The sequence below is a fragment of the Oryctolagus cuniculus genome, chromosome 10, assembly GCF_051225735.1.
Source record: "Oryctolagus cuniculus isolate XC-2025 breed Fujian yellow rabbit chromosome 10, ASM5122573v1, whole genome shotgun sequence".
NCBI classification, from domain to species: domain Eukaryota; kingdom Metazoa; phylum Chordata; class Mammalia; order Lagomorpha; family Leporidae; genus Oryctolagus; species Oryctolagus cuniculus.
Genome location: NC_142876.1, coordinates 119716735 through 119731182, shown reverse-complemented (window position 1 = coordinate 119731182; position 14448 = coordinate 119716735). Strand labels below are relative to the sequence as shown.

General features: G+C 59.2%; 1 protein-coding gene and 1 long non-coding RNA gene across 24 annotated transcripts in view; both read right to left on the bottom strand.

Moving 5' to 3' along the window:
* RAD18 (RAD18 E3 ubiquitin protein ligase) overlaps positions 1–8281 on the bottom strand; it is a 103506-nt gene extending 95225 nt beyond the window's left edge. For 6 of the 23 annotated variants that reach the window (XM_008273577.5, XM_089306748.1, XM_089306749.1 and 3 more), the window contains exons 1-2: positions 8044–8272; positions 3678–3759 (exon numbers count right to left, since the gene is read on the bottom strand). In XM_008273577.5, the coding sequence (XP_008271799.3) occupies positions 3678–3759; positions 8044–8094 (133 nt within the window). In that variant the 5' untranslated portion in view covers positions 8095–8272. Of the gene's footprint in view, positions 1–1793; positions 1872–2098; positions 2166–3677; positions 3760–7533; positions 7756–8043 lie in introns of those variants that run through there. The other 17 variants (XR_011379675.2, XR_011379674.2, XM_051831962.3 and 14 more) reach the window with 11 other exon arrangements.
* A 2522-nt stretch (positions 8282–10803) lies between these two features.
* Positions 10804–13369, bottom strand: LOC149124459 (uncharacterized). Its single transcript, XR_016215100.1, has 4 exons — positions 13079–13369; positions 12018–12078; positions 11477–11662; positions 10804–11135 (listed from the first exon to the last, which is right to left on the bottom strand). It is a non-coding gene; the product is annotated as an uncharacterized LOC149124459 (long non-coding RNA).
* Positions 13370–14448: the final 1079 nt, after the last annotated feature.

Here is a 14448-nt window from a genome sequence, read left to right as displayed (position 1 = left end):
GAGACCTGGAAGAAGCTCCCAGCTCCTGGCTGCCGATCAGCCCAGCTCTGCCTGTTGCAGCCATGTGGGGAGTAAACCAGCAAATGGAAGATCTCTCTCTCTAACTCTGCCCTTCAAATAAATAAACAAATTTTAAAAAAGAAATACAAGATCTAACTATATGTTCTCTATGAGAGACTCACACACAGTCTGCAAGTGAAAGGATGCAAAAACATTCCATGTGGCCAGACCTGTATAACACAGAATAGACTGTAAGTCAAAAAATTGTCATAAGAGACAGAAAAGGACACTGCAGAAGCATACAAGGGTCAGTCCACCAAGAAGACAGGCCAGTCATGAGCCAGAGCAGCCAGCTACGTAAAGCAAACATGACGGGACTGAAGGGAGAACCACAGAGAAACACAGGAAGATTCGGTAATGGACACGACAGCCGACAGCAAGTCCCCAAGGCACCACCTCCACACACCAAGTGAATCCACAGGCAGGGACAGAACGCTCCAGCAGGAGCAGCAGACCACACCTCCACCGGTCACAACAAGGAGCCTGAACAGCCTGTGAAAGACGGAGTCATCCACGTGTGCTTTCCGACCACCACGGAAAAAAACAGGAACCAAGAGCAGACGGAAAGCGGTAAAATCACAAGCGGACAGCGCCGGGAGGACGGCAGCACGCACGCCGCAGACGGCATAATGCCCTGCGAGCGGCGACGCATATCTGAAGCAGTCATAAGTCAGCTGTAGAAACACACAATTCTAAACAAAAGTTCAATTTTGTTTTTTTTTTTTTTTCAATTTTGTTTTTTAAAAAGTCAAAAAGAGAGGAAAGAACAGATGAACGAACTAAAACAAAAAGCAAGTTGGCAAGGAGCAGGCACTCCCCTGGGTGAGAACCACACTTCCCACGTGCCAGGGCCTGGGTCAGTGACCAACTCTGTGCACTTCCTGCGAGTGCAGACCCCGGGCGGCAGTGGTGACTGACCCTCACATGGACACACAGACTGCAGCCCTGGCTCCCAGCTCTGGTCCCAGCCTGGCCCTGTCCTGGAGGCATTCAGGCAAGTGCATCAGCAATGGGAGCTCTCCACGTATACGTGTGTGTGTGTGTGTGTGTGTAAACTCACCCCTCATCAACAATCACACCCACTTTCCTCAACAGCAGAAATGTTCCTTATCTGCACTTGAAATATGGCCAGTCCAATTAAGGAACTGAAGTTCAATTTCATTTAACTTTAATAAAATTTAATTAAAATGTAAACAGTCACCACATGTTACTAATAGCTTCTATATGAAACAGTGTAAGTCCAAGTATTCCTGGAAAAAAGCAGATTTTGCCAAACGGGATAAAAATGACAGACCCAACACACACTGTCTATTAAAAAAACCACTCTGGATATAGTGAGATAGGTTTGAAGTAAAAGAATGGAGAAGGATACACCAATGACACACTAATGTAAAGCAGTACTGTGGCTATCCCAAGATTAGAAACAAAGAAACAGACCCCGGAACAGGCAACATCCCCAGGCATAAAGCCGCACATTTCACGATAACAAAGCAGTCAGTTCACCTAACAGCTCTTCCAAATACATAAAGCAAAACCTGACAGAAGTGAAAGGACAAACCAGGAAGACCACACTGCAGGCAGAGTTGTCAGCACTGCTCTCCTCCTGCAGTTAAATTCCAGAGAATCAACAGAGACAACCAGCACTTAAGAGAACCATGAACCACCCTGGCCTGACGGTCACACACCACCCCTAAGACTCCAGCAGCCCAGACATGCCTCTCAGGTGCGCATACCTTAGCAAAGAAAGACCACACGCTGAGCCATAAAATAAGCTCACACTGTAAGAACTGAAATCCAACAGAGTATGTAATCTGATTGGAATAAAATTAAATTAAAAATCAGTTAAAGGAAGGTATTGGGGAAATTCCTAAATATTTAGCAATTAACGAGTAGACTTCTAAGCAATTCATGGATGAAAAATGAAATAACGGAAGAACTTGGCATACACTGTAAATTGAACAAAAGTTAAAATACCCATCAACCTTTGCAGGATGGAGCTAAGCAGAGCTCAGAGGGACACCCGGGCTTTAATGCTTACTTTGGAAAGGATCTACACCAACTCTCTGAACCAGAGGGGAAAAAAGAGTAAATTAAACCCAAGCAAGTAAAAAGAAAGAAATCAAAACAGTAAACTTGGTCTTTCAAAAGAAAGCATTAAAACTGATCAAGCTCTACCTAAGTCCGCCAAGGAACTAAGAGAACACACTTTTCTAGCATCAGGCACAACAAGGTGTAATACTGGGGCTGATGCTATGGCAGAGCGGGGTAAGCCACAGCCTGCAGCGCCAGCACCCCATAGGGTCCCGGCCGCTCCACTTCCAAACCAGCTCCCTTTCTCTCTGTCTCTCCCTCTGCCTGTAACTCCACCTCTAAAATAAATAAAAATAAATTTTTTTAAAAAAGTAAAAAAGGAAGGGAGGGAGGGAGGGAGGGAGGGAGGAAGGATCTGTTCCAGGAGGATACAAACATTTATTAAGGACCTTTGATGGCGCCACACCCCGAGGTGTGCACACTTAATTCTCCACACCACCTCTGACACAGGAATCCCCCCTAGAACTTCACCCTGGAATACACAGAGAGCTCCTGCAAGCTCATCCACGCACGACGTGGGGAGTGGGAGCTGGACCCGAGTGTATCCGTGGGTTCACACGGCCGCCACACCTCCCCATGAGCTGGCCCGCCAAACCCACACCCATCACAAGCACTCCTTTTAAACCTAAGCTGTTTCTCCAACTTCCTCAGACAAATTAACTGGAAAAGAGGGGACAGGAAAGACCACGGACCTACAATGCCTAAGCTGGACGGGCTGACTCCCAGGTGCAGAATCCCTCACACTACATTATACCAGTGCTACTGTGCTGGACCCAGACAAGCACGGGAGAGTGCTAGCAGACAACTCCTCCCGCGCCGCGCACACACAGCGGAGTGACAGAGCCATCGGCACCACTGCGCAGCAGCCTTCTCCCACGGGGCAGAGACGGCGGCCCCGGCTCTCGGGGCTCAACCGGCAACTCCTGACTCCAGGATGCTGACAGCCACCGGACGTCAGGAGAAACTGGGCTTTGAACCCTGATCTTCGACCTCAGCACAGGGCGGGCTCTCCTGGGACACCGAGCAGCGGCAGCCACGCAGTGGGGAGGGTAAACAGTGACCCTTGGGGGCCGTGTTGCTGAGCAAGGATGCCTGGGAGACAAGAGCAGTCCACGCATTCTCACTGCCGACAGCTTCAGCTTCCACGGGTTCACTGGAACACAGCCCATCCCAAGGAGAGGCCTGTGTATTCTGAGCGATACCGATGTTTAATTCTGAAATTCCATACCACGTACTAGTGATTGAGCCACCTGCTACCCTGTCAAAAAGAAACGCTCTGAAATTTAACATCTAAAAGTGATCACACATTATGACCAAAATCTTTATTGCCATAAATGATATAAAAAGTATAAAACCATCCAACAGGGAGGACCCTTCATAAAAATGTCAAAATTCAGGCAATGGGGGCTGAAGAGACTGACTGAAAACTTCAAGAGAGAAGAGCAAAGACTGAGAAGTAAAGGCGTCCTTATCTCTGGCTTGGGGTAAAAACCACACTTCTAACTCGCAGAAGTAAGCGTACTTACAGTTATGTGAGCACTGGGGGATCATCATTGCAATGTTGAAATACTCAAAGCAAATTCCACATCGCAGCAAGTCATCTACCGTCTGAAACACAAAAAATACACGCACTTAGGCCAGTGTCGCTCCCCCTCTTCATGGAGGAACGACACTAAACCCTGCCTAGGCTTCATATCCGAGTCACGGCACCATTATGTCGCTCCCCGTCTTCGTGGAGGAACGACACAGGACCCTGCGTTGTTCTTTTGTCTGCTCGGCCCTTCCCAGGTTTGCTGCTGGTTCTTCCCGGGTTGGCTACCGTCCCTTCCACCTCCGTGGAAGGGCGGTTCCCCCTGCCACTTTTCCCCACTTCCGTGGGGGAGCGGCACACCGCCGGCCGGCTCTCTCGGGGGCTGCACAGGTGTTCCTTCAGATAGATGTTCCCCTTAGATGTTCCTGGTGCATGTTGTCTCTCTCCTCCTTTATAGTCCTCTTCCGCCAATCCCAACTCGGCTGCCCACACGCCGAGTACGCTGCTCTCCTCCAATCAGGAGCAGGTCCTGCTGCTTATTGGTTGAACTGGAGGCAGCTGTGCAGAAGCTGTTTACTTCTCTCCCAGCACCATATTGTGGGAGAGCAGATGCATAGAATAAGTCTTAATTCCAGTAACTTAGTCTAGTCCGAGTTGCTCCCCACAGACCAGGACACCGAGAGTGGAGGGCTTACACAGAACTTCTTCATCCCCAAAACCGTAATTCAGTAAAACCCCTTTGTCAGACGGATACACGCAGGGTCCTCGACAGAAGAGCCCAAGCCGCTCGGACAGGGGGCACCACGCAGCCTCCGGGCCTGGCCGGCAGCCCAGGTAGCGGCTCCCCGTGCCGCTCCTCAGACTGCATTTGCTGGCTCACATCACCGTTGGGACAGTGACAAGAAAAGGAAGTGAGGAAGTAGACGGCGCAGAGAGCCAGAGACGCGTGTGTCACCTGGGCAGCGACCGGGCAGGACGGCGTCTGCTCGCAACCCTCTCAAACACCACGTCGTTCCACTCAGCGGATCCGGGCAAACATACACTCAGAAGGAAACACTCCGATGTACGGGTAGAAAACAGACCCGAGATCACGGAGGAGAGGAGCCCACAGTGTGGCAAGCGCCGACCTTTTGCTAACAAGGGAAGACTGAGGAAAAACGTGTCCTATTTCCCTCATTCACACACGGAAAGAGATTCTGTGACGATCTGCAAGGAACTTAGAAGTAACAGCCCCTGGGGAGGTCAGCTGGGGGCAAACAAGGAACAGGGTGGGAGGGAGACTGTTACATCTGCTTTTATGTATTTGTTGAAACATGAATCTGTCACCTTTTAAAAATATAAACAAAAAAGGATTAATGTCACTACCAGTCGGCCTGATGGATATCATGTAGCCATCAGCACCCTGTGTACTGCAAGAATAACGCAGGGGAGGGGCTGGTGCTGTGGCGCAGCGGGTGAAGCCACCACCTGAGTGCCGGCATCCCATTTGGGTGCCAGTTCCAGTCCCAGCTGCTCCACTTGCAATCCAGCTCTCTGCTGTGGCCTGGGGAAGCAGTGGAGGATGGTTCAAGTCCTTGGGCCCCTGCACCCACGTGGGAGACCTGGAAGAAGCTCCTGGCTCCTGGGTTCAGATCGGGGTAGCTCTGGTTACTGCAGCCATGGAAGACCACCCCACCCCACGCCTCTCCTCTGTGTAACTCTAACTTTCAAGTAAATAAATAAATCTTAAAAAAAAAAAAAAAAAAAAAAAAGGCAGGGGTCAGCGTTCACGTTCTAACGCACACTTCTTCAAAGTCGGAAGAGAAATCGACAGCAGCCCAGACCCCGGAGCCTGGGGGCCAGGACAGTCTCGGGAAGCCCCCAGCACCAGGCCAACCGCAAAGCCCAGGGCCCGGAGCTGCCGAGGGCGCCACCACGGCGACCCACAGCCACATGCAGGAGGACTGAAGGGAAACAGGAGGGGACACTAACAGCGGCTCTGTCTGACGCTAAGGTCACCAGCAGTGTTCCTTGGCTCCTTCTTTATGCCAGTCTGAATTGTTATTATTTTTAATGTGGACACATCTTATATTTATAATGTGTCCCAATCAAAAAAAAAGCTTATTACAGCCAAACCAGGGAAATAAACAGTAACACGCCCTAGTCTCCCGTTACTCTGCGGGACGGCTACTTCAGGGACACCGAGAGCACTGCGGGAGGCGCCGGGCAGAGGCAGCCTCTCGGGCTCTCAGGCTCCCTCGCACAACCCTCGGCTGCGGGAGGGCAGGGCCGGAGCTACCGCGACACTCGCCACACGCATGCCAATGCATGCCACACACACACCACACACAAACCACATGTGTGCCACACATACGCCACGCCACACGCATGCCATGCATGCACCACATGCATGCCACACGTGCCTCACAACATACATGCCTGGAGGGGACGGGGACAGCCAGCAGGCGTCCCGGGGGAGCCTGCGTTTGGAGACAGTGACCGGGAGCACAGGATGCGAGGACAACTCAACAACTACAGAAAGTCCTGGGGACAACAGCGCCCTTTGCAACGTGCTTGGACACTGTGGACTTCTCAGAAACACGTGCACGCAGGCACCACGTCTCGCTGCGGGTCTGCGTGAGTGACAGCTGCACGCAGCACTGGAGGAACCAGGGCAGCTCCTGGGTTCTGTCCCTGGACGCGCGACAACACGGCCGGGACACCAGAGGGCGCTGGTTTCCGCCTTCAGAACCCGCAGGAGGCCAGCGAGCTCGGCTGGGCGCAGTCAACCGGGGCTGAGCTCTGAGAGCGCTCGGTGTCCGACTCCACCCACCGGGGACGCGGAGCCCGGCCCAGGATCCCTCTCCACCCACCGGGGACGCGGAGCCCGGCCCAGGATCCCTCTCCATCCACCGGGGACGCGGAGCCCGGCCCAGGGTCCCTCTCCATCCACCGGGGACGCGGAGCCCGGCCCCGGGGTCCCGCTCCATCCACCGGGGGACGCGGAGCCCGGCCCGGGGGTCCCTCTCCACCCACCGGGGACGCGGAGCCCGGCCCAGGATCCCTCTCCATCCACCGGGGACGCGGAGCCCGGCCCGGGGGTCCCTCTCCACCCACCGGGGACGCGGAGCCCGGCCCCGGGGTCCCTCTCCATCCACCGGGGACGCGGAGCCCGGCCCAGGATCCCTCTCCACCCACCGGGGACGCGGAGCCCGGCCCCGGGGTCCCTCTCCACCCACCGGGGACGCGGAGCCCGGCCCCGGGGTCCCGCTCCATCCACAGGGGACGCGGAGCCCGCTCTGAACAGCTTGAATAGGGTTACAGAACAGGCAAGTCCGCAGGGCTGCCGCGCGGGTCCCTGTTCTCTCGCCAACGCAGCCCTGCCGGCAGCACCAAGCACGCCTTAGGTGCTAACGCTTACCTCGCCCGGCACCCTCGATCCACCCGTGCAGGATTCTGAGCACCTGCTAAGCCTGGGTCGCTACCAACACTCGTCAGCCTACACCACCCGTCCCACAACCCCCTGAGTACACTCAGACTCATAGGGGCCACAATGAACCAGGGCCACTGGACCCCGAACCCACGCCTTCGTCCCCTGCACCTCAGCTGCACGGCCTGGTCCGCCCCTGTGTGCCCCGTCCACTCGGGGCTATCTCAGGCCACCCCGTCAGTCACTGCCGGGATACCCCAGGTCCCGGCAGCGACGTCAGCAAAGGCCCTGGGTGACCGCAGCCGCCCCCAGGTCCCTCTGCGGAGCCCACGGGGCAGACCCACAGCCCCCCCCCCCCCCGGGTAGACCCAAGCGCAGAGGGAGGCGGCCTCACAAACACAAAGGACGAGAGGCAGGGCGAGGCCGCCCCGGCGAGCTGCACCTGCCCTGGAGCGCATCCTGCAGGAGTCCTGGGCCGTGCACGGACACCGGGGGCAAACCTAACCGAGGTCCACTCAACCCACGGCCGGCGCCGGGCTGAGGCCCCGATCTCCGGTTAGGAGAGACAGGGAGACGGGCCGCTGCTGGGGGCAGGCTTCGGGGCTGCGGCCGGGAGCAGAGGGCGCGCACGAGCAGCAGGAGGGAAGCCGGCTGCTCTCCCGCGCGCGGAGATCGTCACGTGAGGCCGCGCACACGGGAGCCCACGGCAAGGCCGGGCCGCCACTGTCGCGCCCACGGCTGCCCGCCATGCCGCTGCCGGCATCGCACCGCGCGACGGCCACCCTCCCGGCTCGCCGCGACACACCAACGCCCGTCCCTGTCACTTCTCAGCGGAGGACGCTCGGGCCCAGAGCCGCGCGCCCGGCGACCGGCAGGGCACAGCCGGGCACCCGGCCCCGCTCGCCGCTCGCGCCCCGTCGTCGCCCCTCTCCGGGCCCCAAGGAGCCCTCACCTTCATGACTGCCAGGCCCGGCGGCCACCGAGGCTCGGCCAGGGAGTCCATGGTCACTCCCGAGGATGCTGGGGGTCGGCCGCCCGCTGGCCTCCCGCGCTGCGCTCCCACTCGAAATTCCCCGCGCTATTGAGCTACGTCAGCAGAGCGCGCCGCGGCCGAGACGCGCGCGGGGCCTGCCGGGAGTTGTAGTAGGTGGGCGGAGCGTGGGCCGGGCCGTTCGTACTGCGCACGCGCCGGGCGTCTTCCTGCCAGGCGCTGGTGAGGAGAGCCGGGAGCCGGGTCGGTGCAGCGGGTGAAGTCCCCGCCCGCGGGCGCTGGCGGCCGCTGTGGCTGCCCCGTTCCTGAGCCCACGCCTTGCCGATCCTCCTGGAAAAGCCGCAGGAGATGGCCCGGTGTCCGGGTCCCTGCTCCCGGGTCACCCAGACGGTCACGGGCTCTTGGCCGCGCTGGCCCAGGCCTGGCCCTCTGGGGAGTGACCAGGGACGGAGGACCTCTCTGTCTCTCCCTCTCAAATAAAAAGAACCGTGAAAAGACTCGTTCCCGCTTTGACAGGAGGGGGCGGGGTCTGGTTTACTCTCCCAGGACGGGCTGTGCCCCAGGGAGATGGCGGCTGCGGCTGCGACTCAGCTGACACAGGAGTGGAACGTCCAGGAGAGGCCCCTCTGCAGCCGGTCTCGGGGAGACCACAGCCATCGAGGTCAGGGCCCGCGCTGTCCGGCCCAGGTGCACCTGCTGCCCACAGGCAAAATGCAGAGGGGGTGAGGGTGGTCGTCCTGGTGCAGGGGGTGCACGCTGGAGGCGGGCGCCCGGCAGAGGCCCCCTGCTGTGCTGTCCTGGGACGCGGGAGCCCCGGGGAGCCCCACCCCAGACAGTGGAGCTGAATCCAAGCTTCCGCGGGGGAGGCCCGGGGGCCAGGGGCCGCAGCGGCCTGAGAGGCGAGGAAAACGCTGGGCAGACGCAGGGAGCCCGGCTGCAGACAACGAGCGGAAGTTCAGGGAGCCGTGACGTCACCCCGGAGCCGTGACGTCACCCCAGAGCCGTGCCGCCCGGGAAAGACGCTCAGGAGCTGCCACACCCGTCGATGGCCTCATTTGGGCCCTGATTTGAAAAAACAACTTTAAATGACATTTCTGGAACAGTCAAGGAACTGTGAATGTGAGTGGTGCATTTGTCATATTGGGCAGTTATCACTGATTTGGTCAGTGTGGTTTGGGATGGTCCCTGTGTAGAAAATGTCATTTTTAGAGGTGGGCCGGTTGAGATGTGATGTCATTGGTTTACTTGAATCTCTAAAAAGTCAAAGGAAACTTTGGGAACAAAAAGTAATTGTTAAATCTCGAAGAGCGACACGGTTATTAATTAATCAGTCTGTGTCCTGTGAGCTTGAAACAATTCGTAATGGAAATTAGGGGTAGCCGGCCCTGCCATCCTACAAGTGACCGCACGGGGGCGGCAGAGCACCGGCTGGGTGTGGGCTCAGGTTGGAGGAGACAGCAGGCGCCCGTTTTTCGCTAATTTCCTTATTCTTCCTGGGCTCCAGGGGACACAGAGCTGAGTGCACCGCACCCGGCTCTCCTGCAGCCGTGTGTGTGTGTGTGTGGTGGCCTCGAGGGGACAGGCACCCGGAGCCCCTGTCCCGCTGGGTCCCTGCAGGCACTGGGGTCCCTGGTCTTTAGAGTGGAGACCTTGCCTGGGCGTGTGGGAGAGAATTTTTGTAAAGATTTGTTTGAAAGGCAAAGCAGGAGAGAGACAGACAGACAGAGACAGAGAGAGAGAGGTCTTCCATCCGCTCGTTCACTCCCCAAGTGGCCACTCCTCTGGTGCTCGGGACGGAGGCAGGCCGTCGGCTGTCTGACTGCCGCGCTGGGGGACCTGGGGAATGTGGTCTGGGGACAGGGGCCCTGGAATCTGAACTCTCCAACAGGCAGCAACCCTTGCTGGGGTCCTCGCTGTGCCAGGCCCAGCCCCCGGGTGAGCCCACAGGCAGGTGCCGTCACTGTCCCTACCCTAGAGATGGGGAAACGGAGCGGGTTAGGGACTCGAGGGGAGGCCGGGAGTTAGGCCCAGCGGTGTGGCGTCCACAGGGGCGGCTGTCCGGCTCTGGGCAGGTGGGTGTCCTGGAAGGCAGGGTCTGGGGCGCTGGAGATTTGCCGGAGGCCCTGCTGTGACCGTGCTGCTCACTAGCGCCCCCTGGAGGGCGAGTTCCCTGGATGTTGCCTGATCTCAGATCTCAGAACCTTTCTTGTCATTTTGGGGAACCTCCCCCACTCTACTCTCCACCATGCGGGCAGGCAGCTGAGCAGAGCGGGGGGAGGCCCTAGACCTGTGGACGCCACTGGGACACCGGGACTCGCCCTGGACTTCATTCTGGTGGGGCACACAGGGAGCCTCTCGCCTGACCACACCAGTTGTCGCTGGCCCAGTGCTGCCTATGCCCGGCTCCTCGCGCCCACCTGGGCTCCCTGGAGAGCACCAGCGGCGGGGGAAAGAGGAAAGGCTTGTTCCCGGGACGCCCCTGCTGACCTCGGCCCCCAGGGAACCTGTGCCTGGGGGAGGAGACTCGGCCAGGGACTCCTGGCTGTGCAGGCGCCTCCTGTGAGTGAGGGCACCCCCCCCCCCGACACACACAGCCTGGCCTTGCTGAGTCTCCCGATGCTGCTCCAGCAGAGTCCTGGCGCCAGGCCGCTCGGCCCCTCCCAGCTCCCCCATCACCCCCCACCCCCCACTCTGGGCCGCCAGCCCAGGGAGCTTTGTTACAGTGACAGGAAACAGACCAAGGGGGCCCCAGGAAGCACAGGCCCCTGGGCAGACACAGGATTGGTTATTTGGATGCTCCTGGGTTTTTTGTTTGTTTGTTTTTAAAAAGATTGATTTATTCATTTCCAAAGACTTACAGAGAGAGAGGGAGAGACAGAGAGAGAGGGGTCTTCCATCTGCTGGTTCACTCCCCAAATGGCTGCAATGGCCAGGGCATGGCTAGGTCAAAGCCAGGAGCCAGGAGCTTCATCCGGGTCTCCCACATGGGTGCAGGGGCCCAAGCACGTGGGCCATCCTCTGCTGCGTTCCCAAGTGCATTAGCAGGGAGCTGGCTGGGAAGTGGAACAGCCAGGACTTGAACCGGTGCCCATGTGGGATGCCGGCACTGCAGGTGGAGGCTTGGCCCACTGCACCACAGCACCGCCCCCTATTCTGCTCTCTGGGGCCTCCCCCTGCCTCCCTTTCCCCACGGACTTTCTCGCTGCGTCCGGACCTCATGGCCTGGGCCTCCGTGTGGACCAGAGGGCTCCCTGGCTACCTCCCACCCCATCAGCATTGCAGCCTCCACCCTGGGCTCCTCCTGCCACGCCCTGTTGCTGCCTCTCTGTCCAGCTGCCTAGGAAAAGTCCTCCACAGGCCCACGGCTCAGCCCACCAAGGCCCAGGCTACTCACTGATCCACCATCAGCCACCTGTGAGGCTCCTGTGGCCGGCGGGAGGGGGTCACAACATGGCCAGACATGGGCTCCCAACCCCAGGGGCAGCACGGGGACGGCTGGCATCTCCATGGGTTCCTGCAGCCTCTGCCCGGACGCCCAGGGGTTCCTCATGATAGGGCACGGGCAGGCAGCTGGAGGGGCCTGCAAGCCACAAGTCCCGCCCCTGTGAGTCTATCCTACTTGTCAATCAGAACAGCCCCTTTCCCAGGATGCCTGTGTTTCAACAGGGACCTGGGGAGGAAGGCGCCGTGGAAATATGTACATTAGGCACCAAGTACTTTAAGAGTCCAGGCGACTTCACATCTGTACACACAGGCCCTCCCCACACGCACAGCTCATAAAAGGAGGTGCCTCGGATGCCGTGGCTGGGTGGGGGGACGGTGGGCACTCGCTCTGCTTCCCCTCTCCCACCCTCCTTCTGGGCCCACCCCCACTCATGTCGGGTATCTGTGTGTGGGGGAGGGGGTGACCCGTGCACCTGAGTTCACTTTCTCACCTTCGCAATAAAACGCATGAGTGTCAGCCCAAGAATTCTTCTCTTTGTGCACGACAAGAACCTGGAATAAAAAGAGAACCCCCCACCCCGCCCTGCACAACACAGCACACACCGATCAGCTGGCCGGTGACCCTGTGAAAGGGAGGTGCCAAGGCCCGGCACGGACACAAGGTGGGGCCCGAGCTCGTCAGAACCAGCCAGGCAGACACGTGGAGCTTGGGGTTGGGGGACACGGGTGGGGGTGCCGGGGGAGGGGGAGGGGGAGCATGGTCCGGGGACATGGGGAGCTGGAGGCCTTCTGTCCCCTTCCCCCTGTCCTGGGGTTCGGAGTGAGTCCTGTCTCCTCCCTACTCTGCTCCTTCCTGGTCTAGACGCAAACACGGATTCTGATAGAAACGCGGCAGCGAAATGAGGAAACAGGAGGTGAACCGAGCGCAGGGACTCAGCAGCAGCACGTCTCCTCCAGCTTAGGGTTGAGGGGAGGTTGGGGCAGAGCTGAGCTCCCGGAGGGAGGCAGGAGAGATCTACTCCGCAGGTGGCTGTCCCCTGGGGGCCACAGAGTGGTTCCTGCATTGCGTCCCGGTCGTGGTGGCAGAGGGGCCGCTCTGTGGACCTGGAGCCCCCAGGCCTGGGGGCCCTCACTGTCAAGCAGGATGTGAATAGAGTCAGCCTCCCCCGAGTGTGCTGGGGGCCCCTCGCGGTGGGCAGGTGCAGTGCCTGTGCTGGGTGGGACGCACAGCTGGGGGCCCCTCGCGGTGGGCAGGTGCAGTGCGTGTGCTGGGTGGGACGCACAGCCTACGCTGGGGAACCAGTGAGTCTGCAGCTGTTCCAAAGACCAGGGCGAAGCCGCAGTGTGCTCGCATGAGCTTTTCTCGAGCACATAGGCTAGCAAAGGCTGCATCACTAACCGTCGTGACACTGTGTGACGAAATCCACCCCCATCGATGATTTCTCCCGGGTCGGCAGCGTGAGCCCAGCCCCGGCCACCTCCCTTGGACCATGGTTCCTTCTGATACAAAGTCTGGCAGGCGATGCTTGGGCCCACGGATCTCTTTCCTCACCTGGGTCTCCTGTACGGGGGATCCCCCGGCTCAGTCCTGCTCGGTGAGAAGCAGACCTCAGACTGACTTCTACGGAAGCTGAGCAGGTGTAGGTGGTGGAAGCGTCTACATCCCGCGAGAAGCCGTGAAACTCAGACGGGCTGTGTGGGCACAGGGGCAACCCACGCAGCTGAGGGCAGCCAGCCGGCCCCAGGTGCCAAGGCAGCCTTGGGACGATGCTCACGTCCTCCCATCCGGGTCTGCAGCCAGTCCTAGCCTCCGGATCGGACACTCGGTGGTTTGCAAGCCAAAGAGTCCTCCACAGCCACGCGCAGGAGGCAGACGATCCAGCCACGGGCTGTGCTTTGCGGCTGGCACAGCTGATAAGCGATGAGGATGTCCCCTTTGTGCCTCCGTCGGGCAAAGACACTGCAGTGTTCGTTGCTGGTCAAAGCTCATTCCAGCATTCTAGCGTCATTGTCATGGGCCACAGACTTGGTGCCAGGAACGAGGGCTCAGCCTCCTGCACCCCCGCAGCTACTCTGGGGCAAGGGTCACACCACGGCGCTTCCAGACACACGCAGAACCGGGGAACGCAAGGCACCCGATTGGGGCTCCCCAGTGACCGCCGCTGTACAAGCCCCGACAGCTGCCAGGGCGCACACAGGACACAGCCTCACAGGTGCTACGCCCAGCGGCGTCCGCAATTCGCAAGACCCCATTTCCCTTGTGAAGTTCCCCCTGGCCGCCCCCCTCCTTGGCGGAGTCAAGGGGTCCTGCCCCCCAAGCCTGGTGGCACAGCACCCAGGAGGAGAGGCCGTGCAAGGAGCTCATACAGAGCCTGGCTTTGGAGTCAGACCAACCAGGGTCACGTTCTGGCTCCCCTGTTCCTGGCCTGGCCCCAGACAAGCGCCGAGCCGCTCAGAACCCCGGGTCCGGATTGTGACCTTGACCTCCAGCGTCCCGAGAACTCGGACCTGCATGGACAGGGTTTAATCTGGGGCAGAAATGAGCAGTGGGTGAACAGCGCGCACGTACACGCCTAAAGGTCATGTGACACATGTGACACACGTCACACATGCCCTGGCTTTGGAGATGGGCACCCCGTGGCCACCGCTGAGTCCCCCTAAGCTGGTGGAGACCTTGCTACGGCTGACAGCTCCAGGCCACCCCCACCCCGGCTCTGACATGTCCAGTTCCAGTTTTCCCAGCAGCCCTCCGTCGGTCACCTTCGGTTAGCTCTGCGGGGAAACACTTGACCTTCCCCTCACTGGATCTGAGCTAAAGAACCTCGCGGAGGGGGTGACTGGGGGTGCGGGGCGGGGGGGGAGCAGGCAGAGGGTGTGGGCTGTGTCCCCTTGTGCCCCCCCTGCAAAAACCACCAGAGCGTG